General features: G+C 41.2%; 1 protein-coding gene across 15 annotated transcripts in view; it reads right to left on the reverse strand.

Annotated features, from left to right (window-relative positions):
* Positions 1-20340, reverse strand: part of UNC80 (unc-80 homolog, NALCN channel complex subunit) — a 223463-nt gene that overhangs the window by 73224 nt on the left and 129899 nt on the right. For all 15 annotated transcript variants that reach the window (XM_043910184.1, XM_043910183.1, XM_043910182.1 and 12 more), the window contains 6 exons: positions 15929-16129; positions 7712-7819; positions 6203-6341; positions 3633-3814; positions 2812-2943; positions 128-314 (listed from right to left, as the gene is read on the reverse strand). In XM_043910184.1, coding sequence (XP_043766119.1) covers positions 128-314; positions 2812-2943; positions 3633-3814; positions 6203-6341; positions 7712-7819; positions 15929-16129 — 949 coding nt within the window. The remainder of the gene's footprint in view (positions 1-127; positions 315-2811; positions 2944-3632; positions 3815-6202; positions 6342-7711; positions 7820-15928; positions 16130-20340) is intronic.

The raw sequence follows: 20340 nt of genomic DNA on the forward strand, positions 1-20340 counted from the left end.
GAGGCAAGTGAGACAGAGAGGGCGCTTATCACCTCAAGTCACATGAAATTGTCAGTGTTTATTTTAAAGCACGTCCTTTCCCTTTTCTGAGACCCAGCCCTCCAAGAAGTCCAGTGTGTAGAGGCACCTTCTTCCTCTGGCTCTGAGTTGGGCGTGCAGGTGGGCTCGTAGCAAGCCTCCTGGGTGATAGGGATGGCAGTGATGAGGCTGGCTTCTCGACCAAGACGCTTCTTCTCTTCCTCCTGTTGCAAGTTCTTTAAGATGTGTTCTGCCCTTTGATGGGAGCGGGACACAGCCCGGGCTGAAAAGGATTTCTATGGAGACATGAAGGCAAGTTTGTTTACTAGCAACTCTTCTGCATGGTCACAGACAAGAGTGGTCTACTGAATGACTCAGATGTGGTACTTTGTTCTCAGGAAATGTTTAGGGCATCGTGATCTAGTTTCATGTTGTTTATTTGTTTCTTTTTCTACCAAGTTTCCAGGCTGTGTATAACTAAGCTATTCTTTTTCATTCAGTCTGAATAATTCTTCAAAGATGTTTGTAATTTCTAGAAACAGTCTTTTTTTTTCACTTTTAGGATAAAAAAGATCAATGATTCACTCTAAACACTGACATCAAAGAAACATTTTTAATACTTTCTTACCAAAATTTCTTGAACTGATTTTAAATGAAGGATATTTATTTTGTAAGGTTAATAAAAGAGAAAGTCAGAACCACGGGAAGGAGGAGGAAAGAGATCTATGAGTTGGTAGTGTTACTAAGGTTGAATGTAAAATCTGACTCTGTTTACCAGCAGCAAAAGCATAATAGATAAGAAACAATAAAGGAGACAAGATTCACTCTGCAAAGTGACCATTCTGTTTGTCTTAATCATGATGCTTATGCTGAGACAAATTCCAAGACCTCTAGGGATAAAGCCATTGGTGTCAGAACAGGGAAGTGATCACTGACATTCTCCACTACCAGTTTGATGTCTATGTACAGTGGCAATTCTACATGCCTTTGTTGGCCCGCGGTCTGTAGGATTTAAGAGACAGACAAGGGGTACTGGTCACTCTTCTGAAGGACTATAGTCATTAAAACTCCCTTTATGCAACGTCTTAACATAAGACAAAAAGTTTCCTATAAAGAATGACATAACAGCAATTAAGGGCATTGATGGGCCACATGGCAATCCATTTTCAGAGTCAGGGGTCAAGCTGGTTGATTATAATAAAACAAAGCGAGAATTGTGGAATAAGGAAAAGAGAACTAAATATAGAATCAGAGGACTTCGATTGAAATTCACTGTGAACTTGGGAGAGAGGATGGACTTGACTCTAACATTTCCATCGCATGTATGGGAGAAAAACTAAAGATCTTTATATCAGTGGTATACCAGATCTTTATACCACTTTATTCCAGTGGTTCAGATGCTGGAATTACTACATATATGAGGAAGAACCAAGTGTGCCTTTATCTTGGCACAAAATCATGAGATATGAAGGTAGTGTATGCAGAAGAATTAAAATAAAAATATTCTTATGGGTAAAGAATTCAAATAAACAGCTCTCCAAAGAAAACTACAAAAGGCTAGAAAATATATGTGACATGCAAAAATATTCAACACCACTTCATATATTCAACAAACTTCTTAATGACGTGTGAATAAAAAAGCTAATAACTTTGTTTTTTTGCTGTTCAATGTGGCATTAAAAGATAACACTAGTTAATTTGAATAAGGAAGATGCTTTCCCATTCTGTTGTATGAGAGTAAAATGGTACAATTGTCCCGGGAATATTTTGTGAGATCTATCAAAAATCTTTAATATTCACATATTGATTGCCCTAAATTTCACGGGAAACTATGCAAGGAAATAATCATGAATTTGTGTATAGAGATATGTTCTTTATTTCTTGCTTTACTTTCCAAAATTTTCTACATTACTCTCGAAATTTAGAAAAATGCTATGTAACACGTGAAAAAGGCATATTTTGAAGATTTATTTTTTCAAAGGGCACATATTCTTGGTTCTTGCTTATAAATAGACTATGTTCTAAAGTTAGCTCTTTATTAATTACATTACATAGAACAGTGATAAATTAGAATAGGGTGCACCTGAGGTCTCTGAGTGATGTTTGTGATGATGATACTGAAGATCAACAAGGTAAAAACCAGACTAAGGCCCAAATAAGGAAAATAAGAGCAGCCAACTCAGTTCTTTTTCTTATTCGTCCAGGGTCAATATCGTTCACTTTTGGATAGCGTGCTATGCCGTATCAGTCGCTCAGTCATGTCCGACTTTTTGCAATCCCATGGACAATAGCCCACCAGGCTCGTCTGTCTATGGAGATTCTCCAGGCAAGAATATTGAGGTGGGTTGCCATGCCCTTCTCCAGAGGATCTTCCCAACCCAGGGATCGAACCCAGATCTCCAGCATTGCAAGCAGATTCTTTACCATCTGAGCCACCGGGGAAGCACCTTGGATAGTGTATACAGGTTAAATAAATTGTTCTGTAATAAAGAGCAGCAAAAGTGCTACCTTGGGCTAAGAAACCAGTGCCTAATGGTTTTAGTAGCTTTATAAGGCAGCTGCTGCTTTGAATTATAGAACAAACTGTCTTAGCTTGCAGGTCTGCAAATGCTCACCCCAGAAGTTAGTTCCCTCTGTTCTATTTCAGAAGAACTAAAGAACTTTTGTGGCTGTTCTTCTGTGTTATTATATTCTGATGACAAGAACACATTGTCTCTCACACTCATTGCTCTTCTCTCTTACAAGTATACCATGGAACCTGAAGATACAAGAAAGGAAGTGTCCATTACTCACAGACTGGTCTTCATTAATGGGGTCCTGGACACTCCCGCTGCACTGAGGGACCCAGGGAGGGTCAAACATCGGGACGGATGGCATTCCGAGCACTGGTGATGGCAGGGTGAAATTTATACTGGGAGGTGGGATCTGTTAGTTGATACCAGAGGAATGAAGTAAGATGGGAAATAAACTAGATTGAGTCTGAAGTAAAATCATGAAATAATCTTACAGAGCACAGGCTGTTACAAAACACATGATGAATGTCTCTGGGCCTCACTTTACTCATTTATAAAATGAAGGGTTTCAACGGTATGATCTCTATTCATGTTAATTACCCCATCCTCCAAAAACATCTGTGTATATATAGTGAAATGTCTGCAAGTTTTATGTGCTTACCTCTGGGGATGGTACTGTGATCATGAGGTTTATAGAAATTTGATTGTCTTACTTTACCTTTCTGTGTATTTTAATCTTTTTAAAGAACAAGAATTCATTCGTATTGGAGTTAGGTTTGCTTACAAAACCAGAGAAGGGGGAAAAAGAAGCATCTCTTGGGCCATACACTGTGGATTTGAAGTTGCAGGATTGAACTGAACCTTGGGTTGGCTTTGCTAATCTAATTCTCATGTGAGAAGTGTGTGTGTGTGTGTGTGTGTGTGTGTGTGTGTGTGTGTGTGTGTGTGTGTGTGTGTGTGTGTGTGTGTGTGTGTGTGTGTGTGTGCGCGCGCGCGCGCGTCATGTTGGACGCACTCAGTCATGTTGGACTCTTTGCAACTCTATGGACTATAGCCCACAGGCTCCTCTGTCCATGGGATTATCCCAGAAGTAGCCCTCACCTTAAAAATCTGCTGGGCTCCCTCTTCCATCCGGGGCCAGACCTGATAGCGAAACCTCCAGAGTGTGTGGAACTTAAGGACGGCGTTCAGTCTCTGCACGGTCTCTGGATGGTGAAACTCTGATGTCAGCATATCGGACACAGCCTCGGGGACTTTCACCGCACACAACAGGAACATGGCCGCTAAAGACAGTCAACAAACCATCAGCTACACATCTTTTAAGTTGTATGATTCCTGGGGATGAGGGGAAGGAGGAAACTGCTTCTGTCTCTTGAAAATGACTACTGAGCTATACAGCTAGGCCACCAGCCGAAAACCCTGTTTCAGCCACTGGAAACCAGGCACCATCCTTTGTACCACCCACAATCTTCTAACATCTGGTGTGAGGGCAGTGACGGCATGACATTGCTGTAGAAATCTCATTTGAAGCAACGTTTTCCTTGGCTCACAGTGAAAAGTCAATGGCAGAGGAAGCTGATGAAAAAAGGAAATTGCATGCTGAAATATCCTTTTTAGGAAATGTCTAAAGTCATCTCAGAGTAACCCTAGGATGGTACATAAAAATGTCCATTAAAGTTACATTAGTTATAGTAACAATAAAATTCAAAAGGTAGACTCAGTTAGAAACGTCTACCCTTCCAAGAGGTAGAATAAATTGAGAAACCAACAGAGAATTTATGAAACGTAATATCATTGTTGTTTTTTAATTTGGGGAGAGCCAAATACTAGGAAGAGAAAGGTCATTCCATGGTAAGTTACAAAGTCAATGAATAATGAGAAAAAAAAGAGTACTGTCTATGCTATAGACAAGCCAGTGTCAATTATAAAAATATTATTTAAAATTTCCCTTGTACTCAAAACCACAATGAGGTACCATTACACGCCAGTCAGGATGGCTGCTATCCAAAAGTCTACAAGCAATAAATGCTGGAGAGGGTGTGGAGAAAAGGGAACCCTCTTACACTGTTGGTGGGAATGCAAACTAGTACAGCCGCTATGGAAAACAGTGTGGAGATTTCTTAAAAAACTGGAAATAGAACTGCCATATGACCCAGCAATCCCACTTCTGGGCATACACACTGAGGAAACCAGATCTGAAAGAGACACGTGCACCCCAATGTTCATCGCAGCACTGTTTATAATAGCCAGGACATGGAAGCAACCTAGATGCCCATCAGCAGATGAATGGATAAGGAAGCTGTGGTACATATACACCATGGAATATTACTCAGCCATTAAAAAGAATTCATTTGAACCAGTCCTAATGAGATGGATGAAGCTGGAGCCCATTATACAGAGTGAAGTAAGCCAGAAAGATAAAGAACATTACAGCATACTAACACATATATATGGAATTTAGAAAGGTGATAACGATAACCCTATATGCAAAACAGAAAAAGAGACACAGAAATACAGAACAGACTTTTGAACTTTGTGGGAGAATGTGAGGGTGGGATATTTCAAAAGAACAGCATGTATACTATCTATGGTGAAACAGATCACCAGCCCAGGTGGGATGCATGAGACAAGTGCTCCGGCCTGGTGCACTGGGAAGACCCAGAGGAATCGGGTGGAGAGGGAGGTGGGAGGGGGGATCGGGATTGGGAATACATGTAAATCCATGGCTGATTCATATCAATGTATGACAAAACCCACTGAAAAAAAAAAAAAAATTTCCCTTGTACTTTCCCCCACAACCTCAAGGCATGTTCAGCCAACTCTTAGGATAACTGGGGCTGAGTCACAGCTCTGAAACTGATCTTGGCCAAGTCCCTTAACGTCTTAGCCTGTGTTTCTCTATTGGTAAAACATAACTACTGATGATGATGCTGATATAGCTGCCTCCAAATGTCTTGTTAGAATAAAATAAAATAATATATGAAAAAGTGCTTTGTGACATCAAAAGTACTATATATGCATAGTTTATAGAAGGTTTCCTGGGAAATTTAAAAATTGCCACCTCTGAGAAAGGGGACTGGGAGTCATGGAATGGAGGGTGACAGTTTTAAATTTCATACTTTTACATTATTTGAATTTTTACTATGTATTTTTCAATTAAAGTAACCATACAAAACTAAAGGAATATGCACAAAAAGTACAAAATGATGAAGAATCCAGATTTTTGCCTCTACCATTTACTAGCTACATGGCTTTGGACACATCACTTAAATTTTAGATATTTGTTTCAATATTGTAATTTGAACACGGAACATGACTTACCTAAGATTTAATAAAATTAATGATGGTAGTTCATGGTCAATCTGGGAAATCACAACATACACAAAAGAATCTTTTGTGAAATACAGTGAAGATGTAGGTTCTGGGGGAAATCACTGTAATTTTTAACATCCTGGGAGAGACTTGCTGCCTTTGTGCAGACTACACAGGGACGTGAAAAGTGTATACGGACAGCCTAGGCCTGTTTCCCTTTAGCGCACAGCTCTGCCTAGAGGTCCAGCCACTGCTATCCATGTGACCTCAGTGTGAAGGTGGGATGAATGCGCCTCGCTCGTGTTGAGACGCTGGGATGAATGGCAGCAGGACCAGGGTCGTGGGAGGCCTGGCTTTACCTGCTGCCCCCGCCATGTGCTCGTCCATGCTGAGCAGGAGCTCCCAGGCAGCCGGCTGGATGTCTCCATACATCTCCTCTGTCAGAACTGGTGCGGCCTTGATCAGTAGAGATAATGGAGCAGGCGACAGGCTCATCACCTGCAAAAAAGATGGAAATGATGTCTTAAAACTGTCGAAGACACTGGTGGTTGTCCTCCTCTTGAAAGTTAAGGGTCACTTCTCTATCCACTTTCCTTAAATGACCTTAAAATACTTTTTAAAGTGGGAACATATCTGGCATGATGTATAGTAAGTAAGCTTTATACCCTAGTAGTTGATGTATAATTGTCCCAAATTATATTATTTTACAACACTTTCACCACAAAAGTAATTTGTAACCACCTAGGGAATAAACTGTAGAATAAGTACAGCTCTCTGAGAAAAAAGGATTTCAGTCAGTAAATCTTTGTGTTAAAAGTCCTGGTGGACCTTCACAGCATCTTATTTTCCTTCCTATTAGGAATGATTTCCACTGAAAACTGTGAGCAGCCTCTAATTTACAAAGGAGTTCCATTCAGAAAGTTAGTTTTCTAAGCCGGTGAACTTGGATGGTATTTTTCTTTCAAAATATTATACAGTGTGGTTATTAGTCCAGGTTAGCCCACAAAATACTATTTAATCCATTATTTTAAATAATTGAGGTAAAAAATGTCAGTTTGGGGCAAGCCTGTCTTTAGCCATCATTTAAAACACTTTCTAGAAAAACATGAAATTTTTTTCTCTCTTCCCCTGGAAAATGTATTATGATATAGAGTTTAGGTTGTAATAACAATATAACTTTGTGAAGCCCTGGATAAGTAGGTAAGTGTACTATCTCTTTCAATTCACACAATGATCCTTTCTCAGGGTCCAGTGTTAAAATCCCCGTTTTAGAGATCAAGCAACTAAAACTAAGAGAAATTAACCTAACTTGCCCAAGGTCCCAGAGCCAGAGCAGTAGGTATAGGATATGAACCCAGATTGTCTCATTCCAAGACCTGTGAGCATCACTACCACACACTGGTGGGAAGCTGGCTCCCCTGGAGTGGAAAGAGGCCTGGTTCTAGCCAAGCTTTCTTGTCTTTATGGAAGTTGGCTGTCCGGCAAGAAGGGATTTTTTTCTTGCACACTTGGTAGCACTCTTTCTCACCAAATTAGAGGGGGCTGTTATGCCAACACTGTGCCAATTGGCATTGTATATCCCACACTTTCATTGTCGTTCAGCTGCTTAGTTGTGTCCCCCTCTTTGCAACCCCATGGACCGCAGCACACCAGGCTTCCCTGTCCTTCACTATCTCCTGGAGTTTGCTCAAACTCATGTCCATGGAGCCAATGATGTCATCCAACCATCTCGTCTTCTGTTGCTCCCTTCTCCTCCTCCCCTCAATCTTTCCCAGCATCAGGGTCTTTTCCAAACATTAGTAATAAGGCTATCTGAAGTTCCCTCCCTGTTCCTGCTTCATGAATGTTTTCAAACCATGTATTAATACCTGTAGTCTAATGTATTTCAGCATTCCAGAGTCCTTCTTCCCCTCCAGGCTGGCATCTGAAACTCTCTTCTTCAGAGAAGGTGTCCTCAGGCATGATTTATCTGAGCACTGCAAAGCACATGAGATAGATGGCAGAGTGTTGTGCCCTCTCAAAAACCAGCAATGCTGTTTTTCCCCCAATTCTCCAGGTAACCACTTCTAATGCAACAGATGATTTAAGGCTTTTTCATGGGTCTGCACTTTCTGAAAGCGATAAAAGCAGTTAAGTTTGTTGTGAAGAGGGCACTTAGAGATGTTTAGCAACAAACTCCTCTTTTACCACTGAGGAGAACAGGATCCAGAGAGGTGGAGTAGCTTGCTGTGCTAAATCATTTCAGTAGTGTCCAACTCTGTGCAACCCTATGAACTGTAGCCTGCCAGGCTCCTCTGTCCATGGGATTCTCCAGGCAAGAATATTAGAGTGGATTGCCATTCCCTTCTCCCGGATCTTCCCGATCCAGGGATCAAACCGGTGTGTCTTATGTCTAATCTGCACTGGCAGGTGGGTTCTTTACCACTATTGCCACCTGGGAAGCCCATAGAGTAGCTTTGACCAAACTGCAAAGCTGGTTATTAGCAGAATAAGGAAAGGACAGGCTCTCCCGACTTCCATTTCAAGGCTAACTATTTTTCCACCAAGCTGTTAAAAGCACAAATCTTTTAAAATATCATCAGTTAAAATCCACTTTCTCTAATAGTCCCTCTAAAGGGTTGGATGCTACAAGTCAATCAATTGGAAGAGAAAATATTTCACAGGGAAGTGTTAGGAAGTGAAAGGTAAACGACCCATCAAGGAAATATGAGTTCATAATCATCTATCATCCAGGTAAAGTGTTTTTTTTTTTAAATCATATTTGTCTATATGAGACAGCAGCTCTTCTTTCAAACCATCCCCTCCACCAGGGTAAAACAGCCCTGACTCATTAGCATTCACAGAGGAGACAGTTTCTTCCCCTGACTCTCTACATGGCGAGGAATGGAGTGGACAGAGCAGCTGGGAGGATGGTCACTGATGCTGGCAGGCCCTTGTGTATTTATCCTGAGTCCTGATGTCTCCTATTTTTGCACTCCAGGCTGTGCAAAAAGGGAATCCATCCCTTTGCACAGTATAAGGGCTCATTTGTTTTTCCAGTGCCATGTCAATGAAACACTCTCTCCCTCAATGCCAAGGGAAAAAAAAAAATGAACTCCTTAAGAATTTTTGAACAGAGCTTCACAGTGTTACAGATGGAAATATTTTGAAAGAAAAAGCAAAGCTGAAACTACATGCATGTTCCAAGGAAGTCTTTCAAAACTGACAAAAAGACCCAAGACAATGCATCTATTATATGACTGGTAAGGAATGAACTTTTAAATGAATCTACTTGGAAACAAATGAACCAGAGTTCTTGCTGTGTTTTCTGAAGATTAAAAAAATACTGGAGGCATATACTTGGGAACACATATCATTTGGGGAGAGAAATTCTGCATTGCTTTTTTTCCCCTTGTGAAAGTAAAAGCAATATATAATATAAATATTTTGCCTATTTTATATAATTTTAAAGCTATTCTAAAGTCATACATGGCAGTCATTTTCCATATAAATGTAGCAGTATATCTGATTTGCTTTTTGAAAAGTCAAGGTATTTAAAAAGCAGCAACTTTCTGCTTTTATTCTATCTATAAAAAACGCATGCAAATTGCAGAATACCTGGAAAATGCAGAAAAACTATGAAGAAAGAAACCAAAATCTCCATAACACCCAACTCCGGGATGGTCATTGTTTGATTTCTTTCAGACTTTTGTCCCCCTACACAGCAAAGCTGTGATGACGCTATGTATGTGGCACACAGTTTTGGTTTTTAACTTTTTATTTTGTATTGGGGTACAGTCGATTAACAATGTTGTGATAGTTTCAAGGAAACAGTGAACAGCCATACATACACATATATCCATTCTCTTCCAAACTCCCCTCGCATCCAGAATGAGTGGCACACAGTTTTAGACATTTGATTTAATTATGATATTATGATGATGATTTCCCCAGGTCATTACAGTTATTCTAAAATATGGTTTTTGAATTTTTAGAGTATTTTATTGCTTTCTCCTTTGGCTGGACATTTTGTCCTTTCAGGGTTACTTCTGAATAATACTTTTGATTAATTTATGGGAATTTTAACCAGAATTTTCTTTCTGATAAAGAAAAATACTCAGAAGAAAAAGGACAAACATTTATGTCTCTCACACTCTGGGAAATGTAGACTTCTGTTTAATTCTGTCTGCTGGGGACAGAGGGTATAAGTCAAGCTTCTCAGGTATCAAATATGTGTATCTCAGCATGCATGCTTAAGCACGGTATGTTCTGCCAGCTTCAAGATAATTAGGATGCTTGTTATAGTGGAAAGGGAAGGGAATTGGAAAGGCTTTTACACAAGGGTGATGGGCTAATAACTCTCCTTGAGTGACCTGTTTGGGCCTAAAAGATAGATATCAAAGATGGGTACATATGTGAGGGGCATTTCAGTATATTACGTGAGGTTCCTGAAGTCCTACACTGGTGTGACTCTGACTCAGACTAACAAAGTTATCATCAGTTGCTTTTTGATTTGTTAACTTGTTGTAGGAGACTAGTTTTGAAGGCATCTATTGCTTATTAGTAGGGGCTTCCCAGGTGGCTCATTGTTAAACAATCTGCCTGAAATGCAGGAGATGCAGGTTCGATTCCTGGGGCAGGAAGATCCCCTGGAGTAGGAAATGGTAACCCACTCCGGTATTCTTGCCTGGAAAATCCCATGGACAGAGGAGCCTGGCGGGCTACAATCCATGGAGTCAGAGTCAGACATGACTTAGTGAGTAAATAACAACAAACAAACATCCTTTTATTTGCATAATGCATGATAAGTCACTTCAGTTGTGTCCAACTCTGTGTGACCCTATTGACCATAGCCTGACAGGCTCCTCTGTCCATAGGATTCTCCAGGCAAATACTGGAGTGGGTTACCATTTCCTTCTCCAACCTTTTATTTACCTCTCCTTTTAAACTGAAAGGAAAAAAAAATGTTTTATCCACTCCAATTTCCATTAGCAAGTACTAATTGAACATGTACTCTATTTAGAACATAGTATTAGACAAGGTACAGACATATAGGAAAAATCAAAGAATTCTTTGGTGAATTTACCTTTTGGTGAAAGTGATTTATAACAAGGTTAGAAATGCACTAATCAGGCTAACAGAATGTACAGTGAGGCTCTGAGCACTGAAATGAAGATTAGCATATTGATCAGAGTTAGATGGGTTACAAAATGTACTAGCCGCCACAAATATATTCTTCCATAAAAACCGATTAAAAAGAAAATAGGAATGAAATACCAATTACTCTAAGTCTTGATTTTAATCAGAACCACTGCTTTTAGTCTTGATTTATGGCCTATTCTGTTTTCATCTGGCCTCTGGAAATGTGCATATTGTTCATTTATGTGACAGATTCAGAACAGGCAAATGGAAACATCACGAGAAAATGAAAAGAAAAAGCTTGAACAAGAGGCTGGCATTTTGGAAATATGTTTATCTCTGAAGACTCAATACATCTTTTCAGCTCTCCACTGGCATGACTAATTTAAATGCGTTAAGGTTAGGGAACATTTACCCTTGTTTTCTTTCCCTTTCCCTTTCAGAAATGTGGGGTTTCCCTCATGGCTCAGATGGTAAAGAATCTGCCTGCAATGGGGGTTTGATCCCTGGGTTGGGAAGATCCTCTGGAGGAGGGAACGGCTGCCCACTCTAGTATTCTGGCCTGGAGAACAGGCTACAGTCCGTGGGGTTGCAGAGAGTCGGACATGACTGAGCGACTTTCACTTACACTCACACTTCAGAAATGTGAGCAATCTGTAAGGGTGGTAACATTTTCTGCTGCTTCAGGCTGCTTTGTCCTGCATGGGCCAGAATCGGAGGGCACACACGAAACATGCTAGAACCCTAAAGCCCACTCACTCACTCAATATTATTGTCCCTCTGCTATAGGGAGGTTCTCTGTTAGGTATTACACAGGATACAAAATGTGTAAGACTGCCTCAGTTCTCGAGAAGTTCTATAATTAAGTGGCAGAAGAGAAATAGGGATGGAAGTAGCCCCACTTTGTAGGCAGAGGGATCGTAGAAGCTCTCAGTGCTTTATCACAGGATAAAGACTAAAATCCTTCCCACAGCCTCAGAGGACAAGGGCACAGACGACCGCAGTACATAACGAGGCTGCAGAAGCAAGCAGAGCGCAGACCAGATTGAACCTCGCCGTCAGCCTTGGTGCTCCTTCTTCTCTCTGGTTGGAGAATTCTGTATTCAGTTAACATCTAGGCATCCTTCAGCCAAAACTCATCTGTGACTTTATTGGAGATACTGCCTTATCTCCCCCGATAAGTTCAAAGCCTCGTTCATAAGATCTCAGCACAGAGTTCTCCCCTTTATTGTGCTTATTGCTGCTGCAATTTTACACCAACTTAGGGATGCTGAGTTGATTAATTTCTGTCTCTCAGCTAGACTGTATGCATCTTACAAGGACAGTGCCATATCTCTGTGGCCATTATTATACCCAGCACACAGCATGGACTCAATATGGTCCAGAAAGTCTTTAAAATTTGTCGAATAGACACACGGATGAGTGGGTGAATTAATGAATGAATCACTGAATGAATAATATGAAAAGCAGAATAAAACACCATTATAGTTTAGAGGAAGAAGGGAACAAAAAAATGAAATTAATCATCCACCTACAGTATGTCCTGTGGTGAACACTAGGGAGATCAGAAAAGGTTTCGAGGAGGAGGTGGCTCTTGAGTTGGATCTTGAAGGATGTTTGGGTTCAGCCACGTATAGATTACAGGTGAAGATATGACTGGAGCAAAGGTATGGAAGTAAGAAATCTCAGCATGTACATGGTGAACAATGAACATTAATTTAGTTTGGTGTATTTTTATAATTTTCAACATATTTTACAGGCTTTTTTACATAGGTAAGGGAGTTTTTATGGGAAGGATAACTTATCTAAATAAGCTTTCTTTGGATGCAGTATCATTTATGTTTGAGATACATACATGTACAAATATATATATATATTTATATAAATAGGTATGTAGACACATACATTTCAAACAGAAATGACATGTCCATATATATGTATACATGTACAAGAATATATGCATATATGTATTTTTCTTTTTATGTCATCATTTAGCAGTTTATGTAATTTTCCCACCTGATCTTCCCTTCCCTTCAGTTCAGTCACCCAGTCGTGTCTGACTCTTTGCAACCCCATGAACCCCAGCATGCCAGGCCTCCCTGTCCATCACCAACTCCTGGAGTCCACCCAAACCCATGTCCACTGAGTCGGTGATGCCATTTAACCATCTCATCCTTTGTCATCCCCTTCTCCTCCTGCCCTCAATCTTTCCCAGCATCAGGGTCTTTTCAAATGAGTCAGCTCTTCACATCAGGTGGTCAAAGTATTGGAGTTTCAGCTTCAACATCAGTCCTTCCAATGAATACCCAGGACTGAGCTCCTTTAGGATGGACTGGTTGGATCTTCTTGCAGTCCAAGGGACTCTCAAGAGTCTTCTCCAACACCACAGTTCAAAAGCATCAATTCTTCTGTGTTCAGCTTTCTTTATGGTCCAACTCTCACATCCATACATGAGCACTAGAAAAACCATAGCCTTGACTAGATGAACCTTTGTTGACAAAGTAATGTCTCTGCTTTTTAATATGCTGTCTAGGTTGATCATAACTTTCCTTCCAAGGAGTAAGCATTTTTTAATTTCATGGCTGCTATCACCATCTGCAGTGACTTTGGAGCCCGGAAAAATAAAGTCAGCCACTGTTTCCACTCTTTCCCCATCTGTTTGCCATGAAGTGATGGGACTGGATCTTCCCTTAGAATCTGTGTTTTCTGAATACCATGAGATGTAAGAGAGTTTAGTTGAAAAAGCCCTGATTTTGATAATCCATGTTCCTAACGTAAAGGCTAGCTGAATATATTCTAGATATTGAGGACAATGGGATTGTGGACAATCCCATCTTTTTAAACTTCAATGTTTTCATCTGTAAAATGGGGTAAAGAGTATCTACTGAACAAGATTTGTAAGAATTGAAAAGTACATTGTCAATGATGTATACTTTGTCATATATATGTTTCAGAAAAAACACTAAAAGGTCATATCCCAGAAGGGAAATTAGCACATGTATGAGATGTATAAGATATACATTGTTTTCTCTAGGAGCTCTTATATTAGTCAAAGTCACTTCCTTGTACTTTCATAATTTAAAAAGAGTTGGACTATAAAGAAAGCTGAGCACAGAAGAATTGATGTTTTTGAACTGTGTGTTGGAGAAGACTTCTTGAAAGTCCCTTGGACTGCAAGGAGATCCAGCCAGTCTGTCCTAAAGGAGATCAGTCCTGGGTGTTCATTGGAAGGACTGATGTTGAAGCTGAAACTCCAATACTTTGGCCACCAGATGCGAAGAGCTGACTCATTTGAAAAGACCCTATGCTGGGAAAAACTGAGGGCAGGAAGAGAAGGGGACAACAGAGGATGAGATGGTTGGATGGCGTCACCGACTCGATGGACATGGGTTTGGGTGGACCCCAGGAGTTGGTGATAGATAGGAAGGCCTGATGTGCTGCGGTTCATGGGGTTGCAAAGAGTCAGACACAACTGAGTGACTGAACTGAACTGAAAGCATTATAAATTGCTATACAACTCAAGTGTGCATTTTTGTTATTGCTTATATTCTCTAGTTTGATTTGCATCTTATTGCCATCCTTCCACCCTACCAAACTTGGCTCACAAACTCTTTAGTAGAAAGATCCTCTGCTCCTACTTACTTATTTTTTGTTTCTCCAAGAATATCTGGCCTCATATTGTGCCAACAGCAGGTGCCCAATGAATGCTCACTGAGATGAATAGGTATTACATAAAAATCTTTTGGCAAAACCACTTGCAAGAAGCAGCTGCAGATGCGGCCGGCAGCACGCGGTGGCCATCATGCCTTCTCGGGGGCAGGTGGGTAACTCAGGGCTTCCCTGGCAGGAACATGGCAACCCTGGTTACTGTCTTCATCTTCAGCCAGCTCAGCTGTCTAATTGTCAGGAAAGTACTGAGTACTGGAAAGCTGAATACTGAGAAAATGTCACGAAAGTACTGAGTACAGGAAAGCTGAATACTGAGAAAATGTCATCATTTCTCGAAGATGTTTCCTTTAGTCTGATTTGAGTCTATTATTTGTCAGTGAAAAGTCGGGCCATTTATTACTTATTTCTTAAGGTAAAACTGTATCAGTTTCCTGCTACTGCTATAAAAAATGACCACAATCTTCTTGGCAAAAAATAGCACAGATTTATGATTTTAACAGTTTTCTAAGTCAGAAGTTGAAAATGGATCGGCAGGGCTGTGTTCCTTCTGGGGCACTCATTCACTGCCTTGTCCTCTCCAGCTCCCGGAGGCTGCCTAGGCTCATACCCTGCATCGCTCTGCCTTCTGCTTCTATTGTCACAACTCCATCTCTATGTTCGGCCCACTTGGATAATTCAGGATAATCTCCTATTATATGATTCTTGACTTATTCACCTAGGCGAGATCCCATTTGCCAGGTGAGGTAGCATATTCATGGGTTCCAAGGATTAGAATTCAGACATCTTTAGGGGGACATTATTCTGACTACCACAGCAACTCATCAAAAATGCCCCTTTGAGTTTATATTTATTTGTAGAAATAAGACAAAACCCACAGAAAGAGTCTATATTTGCTCATGGACATGAAGACAAAGCACTTGTCTTTTCTGCACCCCTCTTCTAAAGTGAAAGTTTTAGTTGCTCAGTTGCGTGCGACTGCGATGCCATGAACTGCAGCCCACCAGGCTCCTCTGTCCATGGAATTCTCCAGGCAGGAATACTGGAGTGGGTTGCCATTCCCTTCTCCAGGAGATCTTCTCAATCCAGGGACTGAACCAGGTCTCCTGCATTGCAGGCAGATTCTTTACCCGCTGAGCCCCCAAGGAAGCTACCCATTGTCTATCTTTGATCGAAACCCACATAGACCTGTAGCCTGGTTTATACCACTGCAGTGGGCTGAAATTTGCATTTACAGAGAAAAGATTGTTAGGACATTGTTTTCCCTATCATTGGTACATATCACGTGATCATTCACTCACCTCTTTCTGCTTCTTGCCCCGGAGAGCCACATTGCTGATGCTGCTGCTCTCCCGGAGGGAGTCCACAGTGTCTCCGTAGAGCAGCTTAATGGCCCTGACCAGCCGGGCGCAGGAGCGGCTGTGGTGCAGGTAGCAGTGAGGTTGACAGTAGTCGATGTGGCTGCAGATGAAGCTCTGCTGGTTGCACAGCAAGATCATGACCTGCAACACAGGCGTGACTGAGGCTCAACCAGGGTACAGGCCAATCCTGAGCAACGATGTGGGGCAGAACATCAAAGTCAGAACGCCAGTTTTCCTTAATGGGTCTTAAGATCACAGTAATTCCATGGGAGAACAATAATTCCCACAAGAGAACAAAGACTTACAAGCCTTTATGTACTTGACTTCTTTTGCTCCCCGGATTCACACTTGAGAGAAAGCTCTTTTTGAAACAATAAAAGGTTAAGTGATCTTCAAAAACTTGGGACTGTATGATTCCCAGATATTTTCAAATGAAGATTCCAAACTTATATTATTTTTTTCAGCTCTGATGTAGAAGGAGCCAGTAGAAGAGCAGAAAATGATGAAAAGTTCCATCCCAAAGGATTTGGCTGGCCTTTGACAGCTCTGGGATGTCTTTAACTCCAGCCCACCTACATGGAACTTGAAAACATTTCTGTATCTTCCACCCTGGCCTCTAACCTTCAACTGGGCCTGAACCTACTGTAGAACTTTGTTTCCTCTCTCTACAAACAATTTATTTTCAGCTTTGGGTTATTCTAGCTCTTCACTTATGGCTTGATCTGGCTCAAATTCTCATATCTCCTAGACTTCCCAAATAGGATTCCAGAAAAGAACTTAGTTGATTTAAAGGATAGGGTTATTTTAAGAAAAGGAATGAAGGTCCTAGGGTTTAAAACTTCTTAAGTTGCTTTCCTAAAAAGGCAGTAGCATTCCTAGAGCTGCAAGTTTAGTCAAATCTGCATAGGGTAATCTTTTGAATGATTCTATCCTTCATGAAACTAGTTCCGACCCCAACACCTAACCTGTGAGGTGCCATATTGGATGGAGAACATAAAGTAAGTCTACATGAATAAGACCAATCAGACCTACTAGGCTAGGATGCCATGCATATCCTTGGAAGAAGAGGTCTGCTTACCATGAGACAAAGGTAAACAACGGTAACAACGCACTCCTGTCAAACTCATCTAACAATATCTCACACTCTTCAAAGTTTAAAAACTACAGGTTTTGTGTGAACAGAATATCCAGATCTCTCTCAAGATTCATCGAAGATGCTCAACATTTCTGTTTATACTGATATGAGGCAGGGCACAAATAACTGTAAGGTTGCCCTTGTTATTCTTGAACCTGGCCAAAACCTGGTTCTTTGACTAATAAAACTGACAAACTTCTAGCAAGACTGATCAAAAAAAGAGAAAGGAAAGATATAACCTATCAATATCAGAACAGTAAAGGCATGTCACTGTAGATCCCACAGAATTTAAGATGATCTTAAGAGACTATATAAACATCTATTTGCTAATAAATGTGAATATTTGGATAAAATAAACACATTTCCAGGGAAAAAAATCCATTTTCTTAAACAGATCCCAGAAGAAATAGAAATCTGAATGATTTTAATCATATGACATGAATTAAATATGTAATTAAAAACTTTCCTACAAAGAAATTTTTAGGTCTAGAAGATTCACCAGTGATTTTGAAAAAATATCTCTGGTCTTTAACACAAACACTTCTAGAGGGCTAATATGGTACAGAAAACTAAAATGCATTATTGAATAAAACTGAAGGGGGGAGGAGCCAAGATGGCGGAAGAATAGGACGGGGAGACCACTTTCTCCCCTACAAATTCATCAAAAGAACATTTGAACGCTGAGCAAACTTCACAAAACAACTTCTGACCACTAGCAGAGGGCATCAGGCGCCTAGAAAAGCAGCCCATCATCTTCGAAAGGAGGTAGGACAAAATATAAAAGATAAAAAGAGAGATAAAAGAGCTAGGGACGGAGACCCATCCCAGGAAGGGAGTTGTAATAGAGAAAGTTTCCAAACACCAAGAAACCCTCGCACTGGTGGGTCTGGGGGAAGTTTTCAAATCTTGGAGGGCAACCTAACTGGGAGGAAAAATAAATAAAACCCACAGATTACATGCCTAAAAGCAACTCCCAGCAGAAAAGTACCCCAGACGCCCGCATCCGCCACCAGCAAGTGGGGGCGGAACGGAGAGGAGCGGGTGGCATTGCTTAGGGTAAGGACTGGGCCCGAATGTCCTGAGGGCAACCGGAGGGAGCTAATGTGAGACAGCAACTTAAACTGTGGGATGGTAAAAGAGAGAAAGAATATTAACTGGCCTGAACACACTGCTGGCCGTTCGCAGAACAAAGGGACTGAGGAATACCAGAGAAGAGCTAGCCGGTGGACCAGCCCATCCCCCCACCGGAGGCAGGAGGGGAAAGGGGCAAACTCAGCCCCATGGACGGCACCCCTACCAAACTGCAAACAGGCCTCCAGTTTCTAACCAAAGACTTCCTGAGATTCTGGATGGTCGACATCTGCCAGGAGGGTCGCAGCTAGAGGCCAGCTCCCAAGAATAGACACAAGGCGCAAGCACTCGACTGGCGCGCCTGGAAACTGAGGCTGGGGCCGCACCCGGGGAGAGTGCGCCTGTCAAGCTCCTGGCTGCCTGAGCTGCTTGGGCGGGGAAGGCACAAAACGCAGGCCCAACCGAGTCCGCGCTTTTGTGGAGAACACGAAAACTGGGACTGCACGTCATGCAGGGCCGACTCCCTATAGAGCAGCCAGGAGCCTTAGCAGTGTAGACGGGGAGAGCACACACCCGTGAGCGGGGCAAACCCAGTGTGGCCGGAAACTGTGAGTGCTCCCCACACACAGCGATATCTGTCTGCAGCGCCCCTCCCTCCCCGCAGCGCGACTGAACCAGCGAACCTAAACAAGAGACCACCTCCGCCCGCCTGTGTCAGGGCGGAAATTAGACACTGAAGAGACCAGCAAACAGAAGCCAAATAAACAAAGGGAACCGCTTCAGAAGGGACAGGTGCAACAGATTAAAATCCCTGTAGGTAACACTGACTACACTGGAAGGGGTCCATACATATCGAGAAGTGTAAGCTGGAATGAGAAGCTATCTGAAACTGAACTGAATCCACACTGCCCGCAACAGCTCCAGAGAAATTCCTAGATATATTTTTACTTTTTTTCCTTTTTTTAATTACAAAAAAAAAATTTTTTTTCTTTTCTTTGTTTTAAATTTTTTCTCTTTTATTTTCTTTTAAAATTCCCTATTACTCCTCCATTACTCCTTAACTTTCATTTTCATATATTTTTACTATTTTTTTATTAGAAAAAAATTTTTTTGTTTATTTTTTTCTCTTATTTTCTTTTAAAGTCCTCTGTTACTCCTCTATTACTCCTTAATTTTCATTTTCATTTCACTATAACCTTGTAAAAAAAAAAAAAGAGGCCCTATTTTTAAACTGAACTTCATATATATTTCTAAAATTTTTTGTGTTTTTCTTTTTGTTTTTAATATTGTATTTTTAAGAGTCTAACCTCTACTCTAGATTTTTAACCTTTGTTTTTCAGTATTTGATATCAATATTGGACATTTAAGAATCCAATATTCAGTACCCTTTTTACTCAGGAGTGTGTTGATTACTCTCTCCCACTTTTGACTCTCCATTTTCTCCCTCAGATCATCTCTATTTCCTCCCTCCCCCTTCTCTTCCCAATCCAATTCTGTGAATCTCTGTGGGTGTCTGGGTGACAGAGAACACTTTGGGAACAGAGAACTGTGTAGATCTGTCTCTCTCCTCTTGAGTCCCCCTTTTCTCCTCTTGCTTATCTCTATCTCCCTCCTCCCTCTCCTCTTCTATATGTAATACTGTGAACCTCTCTGGGTGTCCCTCATGGTGGAGAATCTTTTCACCATTAACCTAGAAGTTTTATTATCAGTGCTGTATAGTTGGAGAAGTCTTGAGACTACTGGAAGAATAAGACTGAAATCCAGAGGCAGGAGACTTAAGTTCAAAACCTGAGAACACCAGAAAACTCCTGACTACAGGGAACATTAAGTAATAAGAGACCATCCAAAAGCCTCCATACCTACACTGAAACCAACCACCACCCAAGAGCCAATAAGTTCCAGAGCAAGACATAACACGCAAATTCTCCAGCAATGCAGGAACATAGCCCTGAGTGTCAACATACAGGCTGCCCAAAGTCACACCTAACACATAGACCCATCTCAAAACTCATTACTGGGCACTCCATTGCTCTCCAGAAAGAAGAAATCCAGTTCCACGCACCAGAACACCGACGCAAGCTTCCCTAACCAGGAAACCTTGACAAGCCAATCGTCCAACCCCACCCACTGGGTGAAACCTCCACAA

Source organism: Cervus elaphus, chromosome 8, assembly GCF_910594005.1.
Source record: "Cervus elaphus chromosome 8, mCerEla1.1, whole genome shotgun sequence".
Lineage (NCBI taxonomy): Eukaryota > Metazoa > Chordata > Mammalia > Artiodactyla > Cervidae > Cervus > Cervus elaphus.